Genomic DNA, 24405 nt, shown 5'->3' on the forward strand with positions numbered 1-24405 from the left:
TCTCCTCTGCTTAGGAAACTCTTAAGCCTCTTAAAAGTCCTCCTCCCTGCTCCTAACAGTTTTTCATCTTAGGAGCTCTGTTGAGATCTAAGATGCTTTGTGAATAACTTTTATCTTTACAAGGACCTAGCTTTAAAGGGAAAACGTCACAATTCTAAGAATTTTCTTAGAATTTCGTCACTAGGAGCAACTCTTAGCCCTGGGAAGCCTTGTGAATACGGCCCCAGTACTATATCGTGTCCTTTTATTAAACAAACTAAATAGCCTTATGTTATTTATCTTATTTACACAACGGCATGTCATTTCTGTCTCTACATGGTCGCGCGTTCACAATTCTCCTCTACTCTCTGTATCATTCTGCCCCAATGTGCACACACACACAGACACGTGCACGCGCGCACACACACACACACACACACACACACACACACACACACACACACGGGCCACATTTTCCTGACCAAACCTGACCCGAGTCCGAGACAATTATAAATGAGCCCGGCCCACACCCGCAGCATGGCACTTGACACATACTCAAAGGAGCGGAGCCTGTGTTGCGTTCAGGCGTTGTCATGTAAATAACACATTCCCGCACTTGAATAGGCCATAGCACACACAGCAACATGTCAAGTGGGCCGAACCCGAACCGAACCCAAGCAACATTTTTGATTGATTGATTTGTTATCCAAAAATTCAATAATTAGTGTCTTCAGTTCTCAAACGCTTACTGAGTGGTGTTAAACGAAAAGAAAAAAGATGTCACTCAGTGGTAAACATGCTCCCAATTTTTTAGAACGTGTTGCAGGCTTCAGATTTAGAATGAAAAAAAAAAAAAGGTTTTATGAGTTTGCACAGCAAATATCTTGTCTTTTTACTGTATTCAATACAAGTCAAAAAAGATTTTCAAATCATTACTTTATGTTTTTAATTACATTTTAGACAATGTCCCAACTTTTTTGGAATCAGGTATGTATATTGGGTCCGTGTACCATTCGTTCATTTGAATTTCAATTAAGAATGAAAAAACAATAAAATGGAAAAACGATTTGTTATTTCATTCTTTGTTTTTCAATGTCCACCAAAAAACAGATTTCGACTTCTTTTTCAAATATTTCATTTAGTGCGCAGGTCAGAAATAGAACTTTTAAAAAATGGTCTTGACCCCTTTTTTATTTTGATATTTAATCTCTGGTGAACACAACAATGCCAAGTACAAAGAGGCTACTAGAGAGGGTAAATAAGAACCTCAAGTGGGCCAGCAATAAGATCGAGCCTAGTAAGTCTAGAAGCATCTTAATACGTAGATAGAAGTTAAGTGATAGGAGGTTTGTGATGAGGAAATCCCAACAATTAGGGAAAAGTCAGTTTTAATTATTTATTTATCTATTTTTAAATTTTATATACTTTATTAATCCCCCTGAGGGGAAATTCATTTTTTTCACTCAGTTGTCATTAACACACAGGTCCGAAAAACACACATGCACAAACAGGACCTATACATGCACAAAGTGGAGAGATGTCAGAGTGAGGTTGGGGGTTCAGTGCACCTCGGCAGTGCCCAGGAGGTGAACTGGCACCTCTCCAGCCACCAGTCCACGCTCCATATTTGGTCCGGACAGGGATTTGAGCAGGTGACCCTCCGGTTCCCAACCCAAGTCCCTATGGACTGAGCTACTGCCGCCAGTAAAGAGCTTAGGTAGGTGGTACAATGTGGAGTTGAGTGATGAGGAACAGGTGGTGAAATTTAGAAAAGATGTGGCTGAAGGGTTGGATAGAACAGATAAATCAGAATTTCCAGGAAAGTTTAAGTTGTGGTGTTTGCAGTTTGGGGTATATCCTAGGTTAATGTGGCCACTGTCAATTTATGAAATTCCAATATCCGTTGTGGAGAGAATTGAAAGGTTGGTTAGCTCCTATATTAGGAAGTGGTTGGGTGCTCCTAGGTGTCTAAGTAGTGTTGCATTGTATGGAAAAGGGATACTTCAACTGCCAGTATCTAGTTTAACAGAGGAATTTAAATGTACCAAGGTCAGGACAGAGCTGTTGTTATCTGGGAGTAAGGACATGGTAGTTAGGAGTGTGGTTCCAAATCCAACCAAGGGGAGGAAATGGAACCCAGGATCAGCAGTTCAGGAGGCAGAGGCAGCTCTTAGGCATGCAGAGATTGTAGGTAATGTTCAGTTTGGCCGGGGAGGCCTGGGGCCTGGCTCAGGCAAACCGGTATGGACTAAAGCAGGTGCCAAAGATAAAAGAAAGCTGGTTGTGGAATAGACAGGTAGACAGGAGGAGATATTAAGGGGTGCAAAGGTAGTGGCCCAGGCTAAGCAGGGACAGTGGTTGAATTGGGAAAGTGTAGAGAAGAGGAAGCTTAGTTGGAGGGACCTGTGGAATATGGAGGAGAATCGTATTAGATTCCTGGTAGGGGCTACATATGATGTGTTACCAACCCCCCAGAACCTAAAACTGTGGGTAAATGGGGACCCATCATGCCCATTATGTTCAGGTACCACAACCTTAAAGCATATTTTGTCAGGCTGTAAAGTTAGCTTGTCACAAGGTCGGTATACATGGCGACATAACCAGGTGTCGAAAAGTTTAGCTGCAGGCATCAAAGGGAAACGAAGACAGGCAAATTCAGAAGGTTTTAAGAATAGGAGTTCAGCAATTCAGTTTGTCCATGAGGGGGAGAAATACAGAAGTGATAAGTTAGTAAGGAGGCAAGGGTGTGGCGGCCTAGAAGGTGCTTGTGATTGGGAAATGCAAGTAGATTTAGGGGGAAAGCTTGTTGTTCCCCAGGAAATAGTTTGTACCAAGCAGAGGCCTGACATAGTGTTGTGGTCAGTGAGTCAACGGATAGTTTATTTCATTGAGCTGACAGTTCCTTGGGAAGACTCAGTGGAAGAAGCCTATGAAAGAAGAAAGCTTAGGAGCAGCAAGGGTGGAAAACTAGGATTTGTCCAGTGGAAGTGGGGTGTAGGGGATTCATAGCAAGATCAGCTGTCTTGCTCCTGGGGGAACTTGGAGTGCGGGGACAGAGTTTGAGGAAGACACTGAAGGAAATGTCAGATGAAGCAGCTAGATCTAGTCAGTGGATTTGGATGAAGAAGAATAATGTCAGTTGGGGGCCAGCAGGCAGACTAGGCAGGGTACATAACTCCTTGAGATCAGGTGGAGAGATCCACCAATCAGTGGCTTAGTGGATAGAGCAGGCGCCCCATGTACAAGGCTGTTGCCGCAGCAGCCCGGGTTCGAGTCCAGCCTGTGGCCCTTTGCTGCATGTCATCCCCTCTCTCTCTCCCCATTTCACACTTGGCTGACCTGTCAATTAAAGGCAAAATGCCCAAAAATATATCTTAAAAAACACAAACAAAAAAAACTTTAGCTTATATTGGACTTATGCTTTGTAGCGTGTGAAATAGAGTATGGTGAATGTGCTAGGAAAGGTAGTATCGGCACGGTCACTACCTGGAGCTCGCATAAACGGAGCCTGAGTTTGTTGAAGGTGGCAGTGGTGTTTGGCCTGAGAAAGCCATGTGTAAGGTAAATGAGGTTGTTGGGTCGGTGCGGGAACTAGACGAAACACTGATGAAAGGAGGTTCCCACCTGATGACCTCAAAGACGTGTTAGTTATCACTGCTCACTGGTCTGTATAGTTAAGCCTTGCCATAATAGCTTATCATAGGGCTTAGGAGGTTATTCACTGAGCGCTGATCCTTTCTCTAGAGCACCAACTTCATGTGTTTATTTGAACAGTGATTCGATTCACAGCTTCCGATTGGAATTTCTCGGTCCACCTTAAATGTCGCTTAACGCCTGTAGATGGCGGTATTCGATCATTTTCAAGCTAATTCATGAACTGAGAAATTGAACAAATACGAGGAATCAGAAACTGTGTCCAGATCATTAAGAAAAAACACTACAGTAAAATGAAGAAAACTCAGGATTATGATACCTTTTGACATCTCCTGTCATACTGGAGTATTAGTTTCTTAAGACTTTTTAATACAGAGCAAACAAGACCACAGCAAATAGGCAGAAATAGCAACACTGTAAAGCACTTTTTTTTTTTTTTTTTTTTATTTGTCAGGGACAATGCATATTAATGAACAGTGAACTGTAAATATACCGGAATTAGCCAAAAGGCTAGTTTTCATCCGCAGTCCCTGGCCAGATCTGAGTTGGCAGCCTAAGTAATAAAAAGTTTACCATGAGTAAGGACAATAAGAAAAATATGCTACAGTTAAAATGCTCAAAATTTAGGACAATTGCACTCTACTGATCCTTCATCTTCCCTGTATTTGTTCAATTTTTGAGTTCATGAATTAGCTTGAAAATGACCGGCATCTACAGGCGTTATGCTACATTTAAGGCGGACCGAGAAATTCCAATCGGAAGCTGTGAATCGGATCACTGTAGATCTACCAGAGCCTTCGAGAGCAATAGCAATGTTGCAGAGTCAAAGTTATGTTTTACGTCGCGGCAACAAGCGCATAAAAGAGGAATGGATTGGAATCATAAAAGAAACATATTGTAACCCTAATTTCTGGGGGAAGACAACTCATTTTGATACAGCAGATCCTCAACATACACATAAACAGTATGTATGTTTCTGGAGTAAACCAGCCCCCTATAGTGAGTACCAAAAATACCAAAAATGGACCTTGGACTTATTTTTTGGACTTTTATTTGAAATGCAATGCACAACATGTAACATTAAAGCTATAGTGCGTAACTTCTGTCGCCTCCCAGCGGATAATGCGTTATTACAACCAATAAGCCGGTGGCACTTCCATGTACACAGACTAACACTCGCCACACACCGTGTACACAGAATAACACTGGCCAGTCGCCACACACCGTGTAAACAGAGCAACACTCGCTACACACCGTGTACACAGAGTAACACTCGCTTCACACTGTGTACACAATGCTACACAACGTGGCGAACACCAGGCTGCTAACATTACATTACGTTCATAGCACCATTTCCAAGAAAATAATAAAGTACTAGGTCCAGTACATGTAACAGCAACACATACTACTCATAATATAATTATAAACCAAGTCACTTACTTATCCAACAGCAGCAAGGCAACATCCGTGTCTGCCCTCAGCCCAATTTCTTCCTTCAGGGCTCTCCACCGAGGAAAAGCGACGCCAATACAAATCCTTGTTTGCCTTCTCCGTTGGTCACTTTCCTTCTTTGCTAATAGACCTTCAGCCGAACGTCCAGGCTTTTTCTTTGTGGTAGGATCCACTTCTGAACCGTGTCTCGGCCGCTTCTCCACCATGTTGCTTTCACGTTCTACCTGCGCTCTACCTCTTGCTGTGACACTCTCCGCTCGTCCTCCCCCTCCCTTCTTGTTGTGAGGAAGCATTTCCTGTGTCGCCGGTCTACACGCATACTAAAAATGATATATATTGAAAAATACCGCGAGATGTTAGAGGAGCCGATCGGCTTAATCAGCATTGTGTCATCACCTCTAGTAGTGGCTTGGGTGAAACGGACATTTACGGACCTGTAGAAGTTACGCACTATAGCTTTAACACATTAACAGTAACTGACTTTTTCAATGTTTGTCTCTGCCTTTTTCCTTCTTGTCTGTATTGTATAATACAAATACATAAATAAAAATACACTCCTGCCTATGGTACAATGTATGCGCGCACATACATACACACACACACACACACACACACACACACACACAAGGAATTATAATGTTAATGGGCATCCAGTCAGTTAGCTAGTCAGTAGCACCTTGGCTTTAATATTAACACATGCACATGACAGAACAGCTAGCTTCTCTCATTCCAATTTAAATAGAGGACAGTGGTACTGACCACCTGTAACGTTTCTTAGCTAGAAAAAACGTCAGCTAACTCCTACCTAACAACATAAACAGTGACCTACGATTAAATGCAGCAAAAATGAGGACTGGTAATGATAATAATGTGTTGGTATTGAGTGGTAGAAGTTAGGAAATGTGCCACATATCCTGGTTTAAGCCAGGTACTTACACCATTACTGCACAGCATATCACCCACTCTGGAAGGCAGCGCATTGCTCTGTGCAGATAGAGCGCTCAGAGTCCGAGTCGGGGAAAGGTGGGAGGGATGGNCTTGTTAAAAAAAGGACATACAGTAAAAAAAAAATTTTTTAAAAATCTCTCAAATTTTAGGGGTGCCAGCACCCCCAAAAATGGGCTAGAAACGCCTATGACCTGTGCACTAAATTAAATATTTGAAAAAGAAGTCAAAATCTGTTTATTGTTGGACACTGAAAAACAAATAATGAAATAAATCGTTTTTCCATTTTATTGCTTTTTCATTCTTAATTGAAATTCAAATGAACAAATGGTACACGGACCATATTGGTCCCACTACTTTGAAAAATAAAGGACTTTCAAATGTGTTTTTTATGTTGTATTTATGTTAAAAAATGAATATAAGCCAATACATCATTATCATGATTTTCAAACTCATTAATATCTGTATCTAATAATGACCTTTGAACACCTGACATTTTAACCTTTACAGTTAACTTCCCTTTAAGGTCAATCATTGATTGTTCTTAATGAAAAAACACTTTTAAGACAGTTTTGTCAAAAATATACCAGTGGTGTCTGAAAAGTCAGATGTGAGTTGAAAAGATTTGACCTTAGTCACCTGCTAAAACAGTAAGTAATAAGTTTCATTTGCAAGAAGAGCAAGATGCGTGGAGCAGCAGGTTTGATTTAAGGATTTTGGTTTTCCAGTAGATGTATTTTTTAACATAATTTCAAATAGGTACCATAATAACAAGGACTTTAGAAAAAAATGGACATGTAATCAAGCCAAGTCTTCTTTTCATATTAGCAATGATCAGTTTTGTCATATACTGCAAATGCACTTGAACTGTGCAACTAGTGGACCTGCATTATTCTGTTATTATTGATTATAAATCAAATTTATCATTATTAGTTTCATTTAATTTTTGGTATTTTATCCAACAAATTTCCAGTTAAACACCATTTCAAGAGCTACGATGTCTCAACAAAAATGAACATTAAAAGCTTCATTAAGGTACTATTTAGAGGCCATGTTGGACTGGACCGCATTAGACAATCTGTCTCCTGTTTATTAAGGGCCTACCTTGCAGCAGTGGGCACCAGCAGCTCGTCCATAAAGTCTGGGAGTCAGCCTCGATCTTCCTGCCTGCCGCCTCCAGGTGGCGCTGCTCCTCTGCCCAGGAGCTGTAGATGCTGGCAGCCCGTGTGTGCAGAGTGTGCATCAGGTCTAAGAGCTGCATCATCACACACACCAACACCAATGTTAGCATTAACAGGATTTATGGATTTATGTCTACTGTCTAAGTGTGGGATGATGACACAGTCAGGTAAAGCCAGATGAAGGTGAATACTGATGATGTGTATGGTTATATATTTGGATTTTGAGGTTTCATCATTTACTACTAGCAACACATGGAGTAAATTACTAATGTCCTAAAAACATCTATGTCTTTCAAATATTTGATACAATCAGGTAACAGGGTGTTACACAGTATATTACAGACATTAAATGCTGTCGCTTTAACTTTTGACTCCTTTGCGGCATTAACTCCAAATCAGTTAGGTTTGCAAACCGAATGGATCTAATTGCAGAAAGATGCGGAAATTCAGATCACTTTTTAGTTAAGATAATATGCAGCCTGTCAGGAGAATCACTAAAAACTAAAGTAATCAATCACAAGCAGCTCTACTGTTTGCATGCACAGTGATTAGCACACACAGCTGTCATTTATGAGGTCAAACCCCATCTTTAATAGCATCAAATAACTAATTAAAACCAATAACTACCTAAAATGACAAACACCTTTGGGAAAAATTTAAGAAACTATACTAAACCCCAGACATTTGGCTGAAGTGCTTCCTCCCTGGAACTTGAAAAAAGTATTTAAAAAAAGGACTAGGCGGGAGACAAAGACATCCCCAGTCACTGCATCATGCTGCCTCCATATCCACAGCACCTCCCAACCCCCGATACACATAAAATAAAGTCAATCCAATCTATAGCCTATGCTTGACAGGTGAATAGCTCTGCAATGCATTAAGAAAAAGGTTCCCTGCATCCAAGCTGTTCCTTAATGATTTTTTTATTATTATTCATTGTTATTATTTACCAAATAATGTATAAAATAATAAGCCCTCTCTGTATCGTTTTGTCCTTTTCACTGTCTCGAGGTGATTTCTCTGTCCCTTTATAATCCCTTTATAATCCGTGTATCATTCGTTCATTAATTTTTCAAAATAAAACCAAATATGAAAAAACAAAATAATGACTTGTTTTTTCAATATTTGTTTCCAGAACCAAAATGAAAAAAAAAAACAAAAAAAAAAAACGATAATGACCCGGAAGCCAAGTTTTTTTTAAATTTTTATCATTATTATTATTATTATTATTATTGAAGAAATATACAAAGATATCACACAAAATATCGGGACAAAAACGTTACATCAGTGAATAAAGGCAATAAATAAATAAATAAATAAATAAAGGAGGCTCGAGGTACTTTTATAAAGAGATCTGCGGAGGAACTTTTGAACTTCGCGGAGGGGTGCTCCATTCTCAACTGCTTGTAGCCTAGTTATGGCTTCATCCCTATCTTTATTCAAGAGACTGGTATATCAGTTTGAGAGCATTATTTATTGATTTAGTAATAAAGTTCAGATTTTGTAATATTGTCCCTCAAACCCTGCCCTCGCACTCAAATAGCCTCTGCTTGCACTTAGATCTACTCTGTTTCTGCTCAAACTGTGTGCTCGCACTCAGATACCATGTTGCTCGCACTCAGATACCATGTTGCTCGCACAGATTTCCTGCTCGAGCTTCGGTTTTTCTCCTTGCGCTCAAACTCTTTCTGTGCGCTCGCGGAATTTCTGCACTCAGATTTCCGCCCAGCTCTTGGATTTTTTTTGTGTAACAACCCTGTCAAAATCCCCCAACCAATAGAACGCCAGGTTTACTGTTGACCAATGAAATGATCCCTGGCGGGCTTTAACCGGGTTCATCCACTCCCACCCTCCAGGGCTTTATTAAATGGCTTTATTAAACTAAAGCGAGCGCGCCCGCCTGGGATCACTTCATTGGTCAACAGTAAACCTGGCGTTCTATTGGTTGGGGGATTTTGACAGGGTTGTGTTACACACAAAAAATCCAAGAGCAGGGCAGAAATCTGAGAGCAGAAATTCCGCGAGCGCACAGAAAGAGTTTGAGCGCGAGGAGAAAAGCCGAAGCTCGAGCAGGAAATCTGTGCGAGCAACATGGTATCTGAGTGCGAGCACACAGTTTGAGCAGAAACAGAGTAGATCTAAGCTCAAGCAGAGGCTATCTGAGTGCGAGGGCAGGGTTTGAGGGACAATATTACAAAATCTGAACGTGAAATCAATAAATAATGCTCTCAAACTGATATACTACTCTCTCTCTTGAATAAAGATAGGGATAAAGCCATAACTAGGCTACAAGCGGAAGTCTTCCAAACTTTATCCTTAATTGTCAACTTGGACATGGAACCCAATCCTCTGATTGCTCTTTTTGGCACCACAGGTGACATAGATGTGCGCCTGACCCCAGCCAAACGCCGAACTCTGTCTTTTGCATCTCTCTTGGCCGTGCAATATTGCTGAGGTGGAAGGATGCTGCCCCGCCCACCCACGCTCAGTGGTTGAGAGATGTTATGTCTTGTTTAAACCTTGAAAAAATACATTACTCAATTTGTAACTCCAATGATAAGTTTCAAAAAGTGTTGGGACCTTTTCTGGAATACTTCCATAATCTTCAAACTAGCCAGGGACTGGATCTCTCACTCACACTTTGTTCTCTGTTTTTACGTCAGCAATACCAATTGTATAAATCGGTCCTTTCTCTGATGCCTCCTTTTGGCCCATGCGTGGGTTCTTAATTTATATATATATTTATTTCTTTATTTTATTTTATTTTATTTTTTCATTTTTTTTCTTTACCTTCTTAGATTGAAACCCGACTTCCAGCTGTTACCTGTATCACTCCAGATATGAAGTACAATTGGTCTATTTGTCCTGTTTATTCTCTTATGTAAAAGTCTGGCTTAGAAATCATGGGTGGGGTGGGTGGGTTAGATAAGGTTTTTTTTGTTTTGTGTTGTGTTTTTATTTTCTCCCTACTGTGCATGGACAGGATTATCTCTCTCGACCTATGAGTTGACTGTGTATTTTACAAACTTCCTGTCAACACTTAACACCTGTACCATATATTTGTGAAAAATTCAATAAAAATATTCGCAGATCTCTTTATACAAGTACCTCGAGCCTCCTTTATTTATTTATTTATTTATTGCCTTTATTCACTGATGTAACGTTTTTGTCCCGATATTTTGTGCGATATCTTTGTATATTTCTTCAATAATAATAATAATAATTATAATGAAAAAAAAATGAAAAAACTTGGCTTCCGGGTCACGCAATGTGCAAGAGATGAAAATATTTAAAGTGTATGAAAGGCTCGAATCCCGGCCCGTTATCCGTTTTTTCCATTTTCCATTTAAACGTTTTTGGAAATCGGAAAACGAGTAGTTATCGTTTTTTACATTTTGGTTCTGGAAACAAATATTAACCCCCCACTAGGGGTTGCCAAAGCTTCTGGGGGGTTGTAAGGCTTGAGGAGGCTAAGAACAAAAAAAACCGAGAGATTTTCATTTTAAAATTTAGATTATTATTTAATATATAAACTTCAAAACTCACCTCTTTCAAATACCCTATTCAGTATGACTCCCATCCACAGAGCCACACACATCCATCATTTACACAGAATTTTATTCACTATGAACTTGTTTTGCTGTTATTGACTTGTTTATTTTAAGTCACTTTATTCCTTACCTTTGACTTTTTATCTGCTGATACTTTCACTATCTTTGTCTGTAAGATGACCTTGAGTGTTGTGAAAGGCGCCTATAAATAAAAAGTATTATTATTATTATTGTTTCTTGCTACAGTACAGCCTTGTCTGAGTTATGTGAATTAACTATATTTCATAGTGTTTATTTTAGTTATCTGTACATCTTTTGCGTGGACAACGCTGCATTGATATATTACTCTTAGTAGCTGTTTGCTCAAAGGGCTTTTGTTGCACTTACAGTGTTGTGGTGAGAGTGACTGTCTCTGTCCATAGACCAGCAGTGAAACACCCTGCACCATTTATGTCAGCAACAGACTATAGCAATGAGCTGAAAGAAACGTGTGCTTGTAACTTTGGTAAATCACTTAATAAACACTCTCATACTGCTTGTTGCTGTCCTTTAGTGGTGTGTGGTGTGTCACTGTGGGCGGGGCTCAGCCCCAGCTGTTTTTGGTGTCAGTTGGTGGCAAAAGCTGCCTCCAAACATGTCACTTGGCACCAGATCAGCTTAGCCAGGTTTCAACCTATAGAGGGCAGTCACTATGCATATTTATGTCACAATATGTAGAATTCAAATACTTTGCACTCAAATGTCGAGATTTGGACGTGAATTTATCAACAACCCCACTGAATACCTATATATATTTTGGGTTCCAACCAGAAAGTGGTCTGGGGGTTTATTCACTCTTTAACCTTACATTCCCACCGAAGCCAACACCACAACAGAAACAGAGGAGAGTTGGGATACTATTAGGGCAGCTGTAACGTTCTGCTCAAATACTGACATGACTGTAAAAGCCTCTTTGTTCCACATCACAACTGTAAGGACTGCTTCACAATGCTTTATGGTTTTCTTTTTAGTCATCATACAAAGTTATGCCTGCTCTAAATGTCTATATTGAAGTCAAAGCCATGATTTCCCATAAACATCGAGAATAGAAAAGAATAGAATAGAATAGAAAAAAATAGAAAAAACTTTTTTATCCCAAATAAATGCCACAATCACTTAGCCCCGGAAAAGATGGGGGGAGGGAATGTGACTTTAAATGAATCATTTTAGTGCTGCATGGACTAACATTCTCAAATATGCCGAATAAGAATCATGTGAGCGTAACGAGATGCTGGGCTTAAATCAACATAAGGTAGAAGGGTAAAGAGTGCTGTTGTACTTACATCCTGACTAACCTGTAATGACACCGTGTGGTAGCTGGCCGGTACACCCTCATCCTCCTCCTCATCACTGTGGGAACGTGACGGACGCTGGCTGGATGCCCGGCTGCCTCCTCGCCTTGTGTTTCCTCCACCCTCCTTATCCTTTCCCCCTGCCTTCTTCCTCATCCGGGACTTGGAGGAGTCGTACTTATGGCTCTTCTTTTTGTCATGGTTGCGGTAACCTGAGGAAGAAAATCATTAAAAGAGTATCTGTATCTTATTTAGGCTCTCAAAACACAGACTTTTTTTCTTGCCCACTGCTATGGCACTGACTGTTCAAGGTCAGGCAATCCCAAGGATTTTTAACTGAATTGACGTCTGTTGATTGAGGAGGGAAAACTTGTGAAAACACCGTACTTTTCCTTGGACTTCAAAATAGTCCCAGAGTAGCTTTAATGCATATTAAGGCTACATTTTCTGCTGGCCAGTATGTACTAGTCCAGTGGAGAACTTGAGTATTCTAAAAATGCACACCTCTAAAGTCCAGATTGTGGGTTATACCAGGAAGCTGAAGTGCAATATAAATTTATTTAGCACATCCCAAAAAACAGTGATGCGTTTCGAGCAGCGTATGCTCTTCGTCAGACAGCTCAGGTGTTGTGAGAGGCCATCTTAAGTAACATAGATCACATGACACAATCAAGATCACATTGCAATCAGCTGCAACAATTGCATGTTCCAATCCACCTCACTATCTGCATGAAAACATTTTTTAAAAATCAAACATATTTTTGATCCAGAATAAATTATCTGATCAGTTCCTCTACTATCTGTCTGAACACAATACATGAGTCAAAACATTTTTTTCACACGATGAAGGACACCAAAAGTCATAGTGAATATATACATACATAGAAAAAAACTCTACATTATACTACACTTGACCAAAGAATAAAACACCATCAGGCCAGCTGGCTGTTATACTTTCAATTGACTAGGTAGAGGCGCCTCTATATAGAACTAAAATTTATTATGTAGGATGGCTGGTTCAACAATAATCAACCACAATATTTTTCAAATTAAACTAAAATGTTTTTCAAAGATTTTTTACTTTAGTTTTTTGTTTTAGTTTTAGTCCTTAGTTACCCGCAATAATGCTAGTTGGAATAATTTAATTTAGAACATGGCAATACTCACACATTTTGGTTCTTTTTTGTGTGTGTGGAGGACACAAACATTTTTTTGTAAATCAACACAAACATTTTTAACCATACATCAATATTTTTAACCATACATCAACACTGCACAACGGCCCATATCACAGGTTTCAAAGGAATGGTTTTACATTGAAGTCCTCATTGAGACCCTTTGGTGCTAGGGTGTCCAATGTGTAAATCCAGTACAATTCTCTCCTCAGAAGCAGAGAGTCAACATCCCCCCCTCTGCTTTGATAGATTCTATACCAATGTACTTCAATGAGGAGACATTGTGGCGGGCTTGTGTGAAATGGACAGCAACAGGACTGGATGGGTCATGGTTTCTAATAGCACATCTGTGTTGAGTAATCCTAGTTTTTAAAGGTCTTGTTGTCTTACCAATATAGGCAAGGCCACAGGGGGGCATTGTTTTGCAGGAGATGATGCTTTTAATGTGGAATCTCTTTCCAGAATGAGGATGGTTGAAAGTGTGTGTTTTGTAAGTGGAATTACATTGCAGACAGTTTCCACATCTGTAGTTCCCAGGCTTGATTTGGGTGAGAAAGTATGAGGCGACAGGAGGGGGTCGGTCCGCTCCAGTTTGGGGGTCTTTTGTAGATCACTCGAGGGAGATTGTTGAAACATTCCTTTAATGAAGGGTCTGAGTTGAGAATGTGCCAGTTTTGTTTTATGATTTTCTCAATTTCCCTCCCCACAGGTGAATATTGAATGCAGCATGATATTCTTGTTTTTAAGATTTTTTGATTTTTTCTGTATGAAGGCATTTGAGAGATCCTGTGAAATCTTGTTGCAGCACTGGTAATCCATTCCTCCTTGTATCTTCTCTGTCTGAACTAGTCCTGTAAGATAACCAATTGTTCCTGAAAATCCATATCGTCACTGCAAACTCGTCTGACGTGATTAAATTGTGAGAAAGGGAGGTTTTTCTTCAAAGAGGTGGGGTGGAAGGAGTCACCATGCAGTAATGAGTTTTTGTCTGTGCTTTTGCGATATAAATTTGTCTTTAGAATATCCCCCTCCCTAATCATTTTTTTGGGGATGTGCTAAATAAATTTATATTGCACTTCAACTGGGAGCTACAAGTGTGTGGACGTTCCTCTTCTTTTCTGACGCTGATTTTTTTGGTCCAGCACCTGTCTATACTGGATGTGCGCGGCTGCCCCTCTTATATTGTCTTATACCAGGAGGCTCACAGGTCATCAAGACCAGAAGTCCCAGATGTTGATGAGGATGTCATTCAAAGTAGAGCTGCTAAACATTTTCCCTGTATTGTACACAGACTGCAGTGCCTACGTAATTAAAAACCATAAATGCACCTTTGATATCTGCCATATTATAAAGTCTGTGTCTCTTGTGTTGCTAGTTTAGCCTATCGGAAAATCCCACGATCGATGTGCATAAAGGGCTGCTGTGCCATCCTCCTACACCAAACTCAAATTCACACAACAGCACCATTGCAAAAACTTGTGAATTGTAGCAGGCCAAAGTATAGCTCAGACTTTATTTTTAAACTGACTGAAGCACTGAATAAGACTCAGAAATGGTTAATGATAAACATCAAACAAAATATGCTCACTACACCACATCTTTACTGCCATGCAGCTGCTGCCCACACCCCTGCACTAAGAGGTATGGTCCATTATCATCCTAAAAAGGTTGTACTAAGGTTGAACTTATCACATCTAAGATGTCCTGCATGTCCGTAACCACCGCAGAGCAATGGGCCATTTTAAAAAACCTTCCATATATCTTGAAACCACTTTTTTAAAAAAACAAAAAAAAACAAAAAAACATATGAAGTCAGACCACAAAAGCTCAACAGAATAACAGGTTTGTGCAATCTATTAGTATCTCATATACTGTAGATTAGCACCATGCCTTAGCTCAGCACTTTGATCGACCCATCCCTTTTGTTTGTCTGTGTAAAGCTCTGTTGACAGCATGTATCCAGTTGCCTGAAGCACTAAGAGAAAATGAATAGGCCATCAGCTATGTAAAAGCATGAGAGCACCACTGCCATTTCTCAACCTTAATCCCTGTCATACTGTAGATCACAAACAGCACAAGGAAGGATGGATGGAAAAAGGGGAGGAGGAGGTTTTAGGGACAGATAACAAGGAGGTTAAAGGGCTGAGACTGGAGAGAGGAAGAGGGAGAAGAACATAGGGCAGGACACTAAGACGGAGGGGGGGCAAAAACAATGCCGACTGAAGGCTCAGTGTTGTTTCTATAAACCTGTCACATTGTATGATTTTTTAACTTGTATATTTCTGAAATGCATCTGTCACCATGGAGTTTACAGTTTAAGTGGATATTACATGACTGCAGGTTGAATCGAAAGTTTTTACTTGCTGCTACAACATTTGAATCACAGACCATTCTTTTCTTGAATAGCTGTCAAGCCTGGAATAACTAGGGCAAACCATAGCAATTATAGAAAAAACTATGTCTTTAGGGAAGAGAGAAATGATTGGTGTAATATTTGGTTGGTACCATCCCAGGAGGTTTAAATCAAGCATTCATGCACACAGATGCAAAAAAACAGACTTGAGGTGTAAAAGATGCTTTGGGTTGCAGCTATGCATGCATAGGATGTGTGAAACACGAGCCATTACGCCTGTGTAGAAATCACACAACTGTTGAACAGAGGATGGATAAATTTATACACAAGTGGCATAATAAATTAACATTAGGGGATAAGGAGATATTCTAGATAGGCCATTTGTAACTTCATGGTTAACAACATCAGAATCCCCCAAATAAGTGAGAGATATAAAGGTCTGAATAGGACACAGAGGGTCTCAACTCTGCAGTGTCAACCTCTGTAACTGAGAGGTGATGCCATCACGGTTATTGGTCTCAGCTTGTGCTTGACAACTAGGAAATTTTAATAAAAAGCCTGTATTATAAACTGGGGACATGGAGTCTCTGACTCTGCCAACTGATTTGGACTGATATCATTATCATTCTGTCTCTCACATATCCCCCAACTTTACGGACATGCAATAATAAATCACTGTAGCCCTTTAATTAGGTATGCAGAACTGTGCATTCAGTGGAGGGCCAATCAAACTTTTGCTCACAGGCTGATTCAACTGCTGAGTCAACACAGAGCTGCCAGCCTAGTGGCTACACAGCTATATGTCATTATCTTTGAGTAGTTTCATGTCATCTTTTCGCTTTATCTTAGTCTCTTAGGTACTTAGTAAATGTAGTCTTTTAAATAACTACTATGGAATTTAAAATGTATTTCAGTGTCTCACCTCCATTGAGGCTGGCCTCCACAAACACTCGTATAGCTCTAACACACAGCTCAAAGTTGTCTGGGGTGACGTGGGCGGCATCCCGGACAATGAACGAGAGCGTTTCCACACACTTGATGAGAGACTTGGTGTCGTGCTGGCCTAGGTCCTGACCCAATGTCAGACTGTACTGGTTGACCAGTGGGTGATTCAGCTGAGCTTTAGTGCTTACTGGAGGGCTCTTACTCGTCTCCAGGTCATCTTTCCCGACCTGGAAAAAAAATTGACAAATCACTGAAATACAAATATGCATTGGAATTTGATCAAATTACACAAATAAGAGTGATCACCAAGATCACCCAAACCAAGAAAAAGTCATGGTAAATGGATTTGCATTTATTCAGCGCCTCTCTAGTCTTCTGACCACTCAAAGCACTCTACTCTACATGCCACATTCAGACACACATTCATACACTGGGGGCTGAGGCTACCATAACAAGGTGCCACCTGCTCACACACCGCAAGAGCAATTTGGGGCTTATTATCTTCCCCTAGCAAAGTTCAACATGCGAACTGAAGAAGCTGCAGGAGGAACCGCAGATTTTCCGATTAATGAACAAACTGCTCTAGCTCCTGAGCCACAGCCGCCCCACGGTCATGACCAAGACCAGAATGTATTGAGACTGAAGGCCTTTGCACACTGAGTGCATTTTTATGGTCACAAATTGTAGCACATCTAAAAATAAATATGATCGCACCTTGTGTTAATCATGCATACTGAGTCCGAAACTTTCGTCTGTTTGACCAAGAGTCAGTGAAGAAAATGAGGCTGCGGGAAACAGCCGCGACAAGACAGAGGAACGGGGCGGACTGAATCATTTCATAACTCAGATAGCTCACATTCAACAAGTCAGATAGTAATATTCAGGTGGATGATGATGAAGAGGGGGAGGAAGTGGACCGCCCACAGAATTTGGAGATAGAGAGGGAGGACAGCTCAGCACCTTCATGCAGCTGCGGTGCCCAGTACAAGACAGAGGGAAGTGGTGACAGCCAGACAGGTAACTCCAGTCGAGAGAGGCAAAGGAGGAAATGTGTCTTTTCATTTTGTCACGTATAGCAAATTTTTGCGACGAAGAGAACAATAAAACACATCAGAATCAGTGTGCAAGGTTCCTGTGCCTAACAATTTTTTTCTGATGACAGATTAAAAAATGTATCTGAAAAAAAAAAAAAAAAACAACAGTGTGCAAAGGCCATGAGACAAGACCAAGACCAGTTCAAGTCCCACACTGCATGACACACCTACAATAAAATGTGACACGTGCAAACCACATTGTCATAAAAAACATTGTCATAAAATTCCTCTTCATCCACCGCTTTATTCACATATTGTATATATGTGTGTATGGATCAGTGTACAATAAGAAATGTCTTGATCTGATTGAATCAAAAGGCATTGAAGAGGTGAATTTTATGTGCGATAATTTCCTTTCTATAAGCAAACAAATACAATAAGGAGTTGAAATCAACTTAAGCAATTTTGCACAGGCAATTTACTGATATTCCCATAGTTGTGGTCTTTACTGGTCTTAAAATAAAATCAAGTCATCCTTGTCTGAGACTGAGACAAGACGGAGTCAAAATTCAACAACACTGGTACTGAATAGGTTAACATGTGATGCTGAACACGTGTAACTGAGGATATTTTACCGACTGTGCATGTACAGTATACAGTAAATGTTGCTGCTCGTGTGTGTGTGTGTGTGTGTGTGTGTGTGTGTGTGTGTGTGTGTTTACGCTGACCACAAGCCATCCACTGCTTGCTACATCCACATCTGTTGCAGAGCGAAGAATCCTGGGCTTGCTGTGCTCGGTGTAGACTCCTGAGTCAGACGTATAGCCACGCTCTGAACTCACTTCACTCAGATGATGTGATGGCAGCTCACTATCTGACTGGGCACCTGGAGACACAGAGCAGACAATTATTTTTTCAATTTTCTTAACTGTTTGATATAAGGTAACAATCGGCTAGTTTTACAGTTTCTGAGTATTTTTTAAATCCATTACAAAAGTGAACGGATGAGCCTTTTGCATACATATGGTAGTATGTTGCTTTCAACTGCCTTGCACCTAATTGTAAACTCAAACAGTCCTAAGGAAATGTCTGAATGCAAAAAAAAATCAGACCAGTCAAACTGGTCCTACCAAACTTGGGGTACCAGTAAGGACCACGCACTAGAAAGTAAGAATTGCCACATTTCGGGGCGTTGGTGGCTTAGTGGATAGAGCAGGCGCCCCATGTACAAGGCTGTTGCTGCAGCGGCCCAGGTTCAACTCCAGCCTGTGGCCCTCTCTCTCCCCCTTTCACGCTTAGCTTTTCTATCGATTAAAGGCAAAAATGCCCCAAAAAATATCTAAAAAAAAAAGAAAAAAAGAATTGCCACATTTCAATATCAAGAATTCATTACCACCATAACCACTGATCTGGAGTTTTTATTAAGTTGCTAAAGCCAAGCCAAAAAAAGCAATGTCCACCTCAGACTTCCATCAGACACCAAAAGGAAAGTCTCTTGGAAATGACATGGATTTTTATACTTTATCTACTCAACTGTTCAACTGTATGTTTTTGTGGACATTACTATCTTTCCTGTAGTGCTAGAAATATAATTCTGGTGGGGAAACACTGAATCCTTTGTGTTTTTAATGTGTTGGCTTTAAAGGAGCAATAAGCGAAATTCATCATTTCTAGATTGAAGGAATTAAAAAATTGCTATGTGAAGAACTAGAGGTGTAATTTCATCTGGAGTATAGCATGACCTCACACACCCTGTCTCTGTGTTGATCTCCAGCCCATTGTTTACAAGCCGGTCCGGCTGCGCGTTCATGTACGTTCATGTGAATCCCCCACCTCCTCCTCCTCCTCCTCCTCTCGGAGCCTTTGGCCCTCCCTCCCTATAAAAGGCTACAGCCGGTGAGCAATGGCAGCGCGTATTTTCGAAATGAAATGGCAGAGAGTGGAACGTCCACCTGAAGACGACCAGGATCTGACATTACCTCTAAAGAAACAACGGTTGTTGGCAAAGAAGTTGTCGGATAAAGAAAGGGACAGAATTCGGATTAACATTGGCCTTGCATTTCCAAGGTGGAGAGCACTGCAAGAGCTAAAGGGGCTACAATCTGACTCGGAGCTAGCTCTTGTTCTGGACAGATACAACATAAAGTCAAATGTCTGTTTTAATTAGTGTTACAGTAACGTTAGGCACATGTCGCTATGTCGATTCAATTAAATTTAATGTTACAATCGTAGCATGGGTTAATGTCCGGAGCTTGAGTTATTAGCGGCTCGGTCCCAGCAATAGGTCAGGCGTTTCGGTTGTGTTAGGTGAGTAGCCCGGCGGGCAGCCTGGCGGCTGTGTTTAGCTATTCCCCTGCCTACTTCAATGATGATGGTCCCTGTAATAAATGCAATATATTTGCTGAAATGGAGGCGAGGCTCAGTGACTAGAAGAGCTGGTAGAAGCACTCCATAGCTGCAAGCTACTCCAATAGCCGTAGTAGCTCTAGAGCTAACTCTGGGAGCTAACGCTAACATTCCTCCCTTCTCCGTGAGCCCGCCAAGCTCCACGCTAGAGCTCGCCGGAGCCAAGAAGCAGGCTCCCGGAATGTTAGCATGGCAGCCGACTGGTGCTAACGCTAATGTCCCCACGCTTCTCGGCTCCGACTCACTGAGCCTGGCAGAGAAGCGTGGGGACGTTAGCACTAATGGGCTGTCATGCTAACGTTCCAACTCTTCTCCGTGAGACCGGCTCAGTTGGAGTTGGAGCGTTAGCGTGGTAGCCGAGTAGTGCTAACGCTAACAGGAAAGCAGGGAAATAGCTAAACACAGCATAGACCGAGAGTGAGTGAAAGACATTGCTAACTGCTAAACTAAGTTGGCTGTTGAGGTTTTATTTCCTTGCTCTCCGTTTGGATCCAACCGGAGCACCAAGCCCTGGTTTGTTATTCAGGTTAATGTGGGAAGAAGCAGCGGGTATAACGGGCAGCTGAGTGACGCTGCCCCTTTAAAGTAGTATAAACTGCATAAGGTACTCTTCCTTTGAGTTGCAAAAGGAACTAGCTCTGTGTCCTCAACAGTAAATTTTCCAGAGAGATGTCCCAGTTACTATGGATTATCCATTTCTAGAGTTTAAAGTAGTAATATTACAGGCAACAGAGTCCTGGGGGGGAAAACAAATGCTGTTTTTTTCTGAAGTCAGTCAATAATTGGCCTTTTTCCATCATTCTATGAGAAACCATGATCTGTTTACCCTGCACACAGCATGAGTCTGCACACAGTCATGTACAGTGAAAGTTGGCCACCACACTAAGTTGGAGGTGTGCAGCCTGTCGCCTTCAGCTCCTCAGCCAACATCTCACTGTGGCTGCAACTGACTGTTCCATTTCTCCCTGAATTATTTCAAACTGATCGTCTGTCAAAAAAACTTTTTCTTGTGTCGTAGATGCATTAATGATTCACGATCACAGTTAAGTGCTAAGCTTACTGAAAAACATTGCATTTCTGTGACTACTTCATAATAAAAGTTAATTTATGTTTCACCAGTTAAATGCTTTCAATGTGAAGCTGCAACAGTAGGGAAGTATTCACTTTGCATTATCTGCAACTTCATACGGCATTTTTTCCTCGAATGTTGCCCTGGACACCCAGTCCATATTACTGCCATGGGTATGACTCAATTTAAATGAAAACTCTTCAAGATTATTACTTTAAGACATTAAAAAAATGTATAAGCAACCCTGTTAAAGACCATATGATTTAAAATGTATTTACTTAACACTTGTTGTGGAGGGGTCAAACCATGTGGAGTAAAGGTTGTGTTTAATATGTGCTCATCAGTGTAAAATCATCAGCTGTTGTCACCTTCAGACACAATGTCATGATAAGGAGAGAAATACTGAACCTGTGTCATGGTCAGTAGTGGTGGAGGCCAGCTGGAAGGAGGCAGGAGGTTTCACACCGGCTCCAATGCACTCCAGCAAGGAGAAGAGTGTGTACCAGTCGTTTGTACAGTGAATGTTGGCTGCATTAGTCTTGAGTAGCTCATGGAGACCATAAGCCACCTCTCTGCTGACCCGGGACAAGACGTGAGATTTCATCATCAGCAGGAGACGCAGGGAGTGGAGAACCTGTGGGGATACATGGAGAGAGAAGATCAGGGTTGGAATATAAGTATGGTGATAGTATGTAGGTGATAAGTATGGCCATCTGTTCTTTTAATGGATTTTTTAAGTACATTGTAATTTCTTCAATCCAATCTTAAAGCAACTACAAGGAGCTTTTAACTGGATATGACAGAGTCTTAATATAATAATGATGTTATAATGCTATTTGGAGTGCTGGTCGTGCCTGTCCTTAAAAATAAACGCGATGTGTCCGCAAGATGTAACACACACAAGAGCAGTCTGGGCAGTGTTGGCTGAATGAGAAAAAGAAACTCATCACTGTCACAATATGCTTTCTCATCTATGATGGTGCTGCTGTCACTTTATTTGCCATGATCCACATACATTCACAAGAATGGGACAGATGGATAACCTGAAAACATTATGCCTCCAGAATGGAGGCATAAAAACAACACCGCAGGTCAGGACAGCGTCATCAGTGGTAACCACTGTATAAGCGCAGTGCAGAACAACAAGATTAGAGAAGCTAAGACTACAACAAACACAGGGAGAGAGTGTGACTTCATTCTCTGCGCATGGATCCATTACTTCACTATATCTTTACATAGCAAATAGTTGTTTGCTGATATATTAATGTTCTGAATGACCAGTTCTCACTGTAGCACCAACCACAGGGTAGCATTAGGGAGAGAGAGTTGTAAAGGGTCACAGGTTAGAACCAAACTTGAGATGCTGCAAAGGACTCAGCCTATATGGTGCTTACACTCTATCAGGTGAGCCTGCGGTTGCCTGAGGTCTGCAGTCTTTAAATGATGTTTTAGGGTATGGTACATTATTTTCTTTGTTTATTTTGTAATGTGTAGGTATGTAGATTGTTTTAAACACATGTTTATGTTTAAAATAAAAATACCTGTAGACATAGTTATGTCGCTCACAATAATTTGTCATCTTATGCACATAATGTGCATAAGTAGATATTCAAATGGTTCAACATTTGTGGTTTTTTAGAAGAAATATTCAGGATCAACATCATTTTGACAATTTTTTAACAGCCTAAGAGTGTGTGTATGTGTTTGGTGTACCTGAGAGCTAATGTCTTCCCGTCGTAACAGCCGGATTGCAAGTCGAAGGAGTCCCACAACAGCCCTCTCCACCAGGAAGCAGCTCTCATTGGTGTGGACACAAAGATGGCAGAGATGGTCTCGCACTGTCTGCCACACACATGACACACGGTCTCTACTCACACCAACAGACAAAGAGATGTTCATTGTGTTAAAAAAGACAAGTCATGTGACTGTGCTGTGAACAGATTATTGTATGATTCTCCTTCCTACCGGTTCTCCAGAACGATACGCAGCAACATCTCCAAGCAGAAGGCAGCATCCTCTTCATCATAGGTCTCTTCATCTGGGGTGACTGATATCAGAGCCTAAAGAGGAGAAACTGGTTTGTTTTTGTTGTCTTTATGTCTGTACCATGAAGTAAATGCCATTGTGGATATATATATAATGTAGATTTATTCATCCACACTAGCCTACAAGCACCCCCACAAATACTTCTGCCCAGGCAGTTTAATTCAATTCACAGCAAGACAATTATGAACTATATATATGTTAAAATGTTGGTAAGAAATAATACTAACCTTCATTAGCTCCTGTAGAGACTCTAGCTGTAGGAATTTACTCTCTGTGATGAGCTTTTCTGGGTCACATTGCTAAAAAAAGAAACAGAAAACTCAGTGATGTTGACTTACTTTATACAGTGAAAGCTCTGAATGGGTGATGCCATTGCGCTAATAATGCGGTCATTTAAAAAACACAAAACTCTTCACAATCATTTTTTTATGTGCATGAATGAAAAGGCAAGAAAATAAGGTAATGTAACCTGTTAGTTTCCTGAAAAGAACAAATTTGTCTTGTGGAGAACCCATTCTATTATAAAAAGGTTGTAAATGATGTCTCTTCAGTCATCAGTTAAGGGTATTTTGGGCTTTAGCCAGAAGCATTGCAACTTATTCATGGACAGACTGATAAATACACACCAAGAGATCAATAGTAAAGAAAATTATTTCTAGCTGTGTTTAGTAAAGCGGATAAGAACCTGGCTGTTTCACAAACACTATTCTGCATTTATCAAAGAGTGGTCATGCAGCAAGAAACACTGTATAACAGTGAAAACATGACACCTCTAATAACTATCTAAGGCATTTAAATCCTTTTTCAATTGAAATGGGTTTGTTTAAAAAATGTAATGATGTGAATACCCTTATCTAACATAAATATGTATTGTAAATTATAACATTAGTTGGTGTCAAAGAAGTATTTCACTAATGGAAAGATGGTCTTTTCAGAAAACTGGGATGTCTTTGCAGGAGAAAGATGCAAAGACTTTTAAAATTGTTGCTACTTGACCAGAGAAAATGGAGCAAAAGACTGTAGCAATTGCTTTTGTTCAAGAGGTAGAAAAGCTACAACCAGGGTATCTGCAGGTTTCAGTAAGTTAAATTTAAGACTTTTTAAGACCTTTTTAATGCCACCTTGAATGGAATTTAAGACCGAAAAAACTATAAATATAAGCGATGGTTGGGGGATCCCGCTGTACTATAACCAGTGCTTAATTTGTAAAATTAGAAGTGGGGGAACACTTTTTTAAGCGGCACCAGAGCCGCTTCACTGCGCAACTCCGAATGGAATGGTTGT

At 40.6% G+C, this 24405-nt stretch overlaps 1 protein-coding gene across 7 annotated transcripts in view; it reads right to left on the reverse strand.

The window, feature by feature from the left end:
* gbf1 (golgi brefeldin A resistant guanine nucleotide exchange factor 1) overlaps positions 1-24405 on the reverse strand; it is a 238024-nt gene that overhangs the window by 16363 nt on the left and 197256 nt on the right. For 5 of the 7 annotated variants that reach the window (XM_050070665.1, XM_050070663.1, XM_050070666.1 and 2 more), the window contains 8 exons: positions 23349-23420; positions 23041-23135; positions 22789-22942; positions 21484-21709; positions 18329-18486; positions 16544-16793; positions 12085-12305; positions 7135-7285 (listed from right to left, as the gene is read on the reverse strand). In XM_050070665.1, coding sequence (XP_049926622.1) covers positions 7135-7285; positions 12085-12305; positions 16544-16793; positions 18329-18486; positions 21484-21709; positions 22789-22942; positions 23041-23135; positions 23349-23420 — 1327 coding nt within the window. The remainder of the gene's footprint in view (positions 1-7134; positions 7286-12084; positions 12306-16543; positions 16794-18328; positions 18487-21483; positions 21710-22788; positions 22943-23040; positions 23136-23348; positions 23421-24405) is intronic. The other 2 variants (XM_050070669.1, XM_050070664.1) reach the window with 1 other exon arrangement.

The sequence above is a fragment of the Epinephelus moara genome, chromosome 19 (assembly GCF_006386435.1).
Source record: "Epinephelus moara isolate mb chromosome 19, YSFRI_EMoa_1.0, whole genome shotgun sequence".
Classification (NCBI taxonomy): domain Eukaryota; kingdom Metazoa; phylum Chordata; class Actinopteri; order Perciformes; family Serranidae; genus Epinephelus; species Epinephelus moara.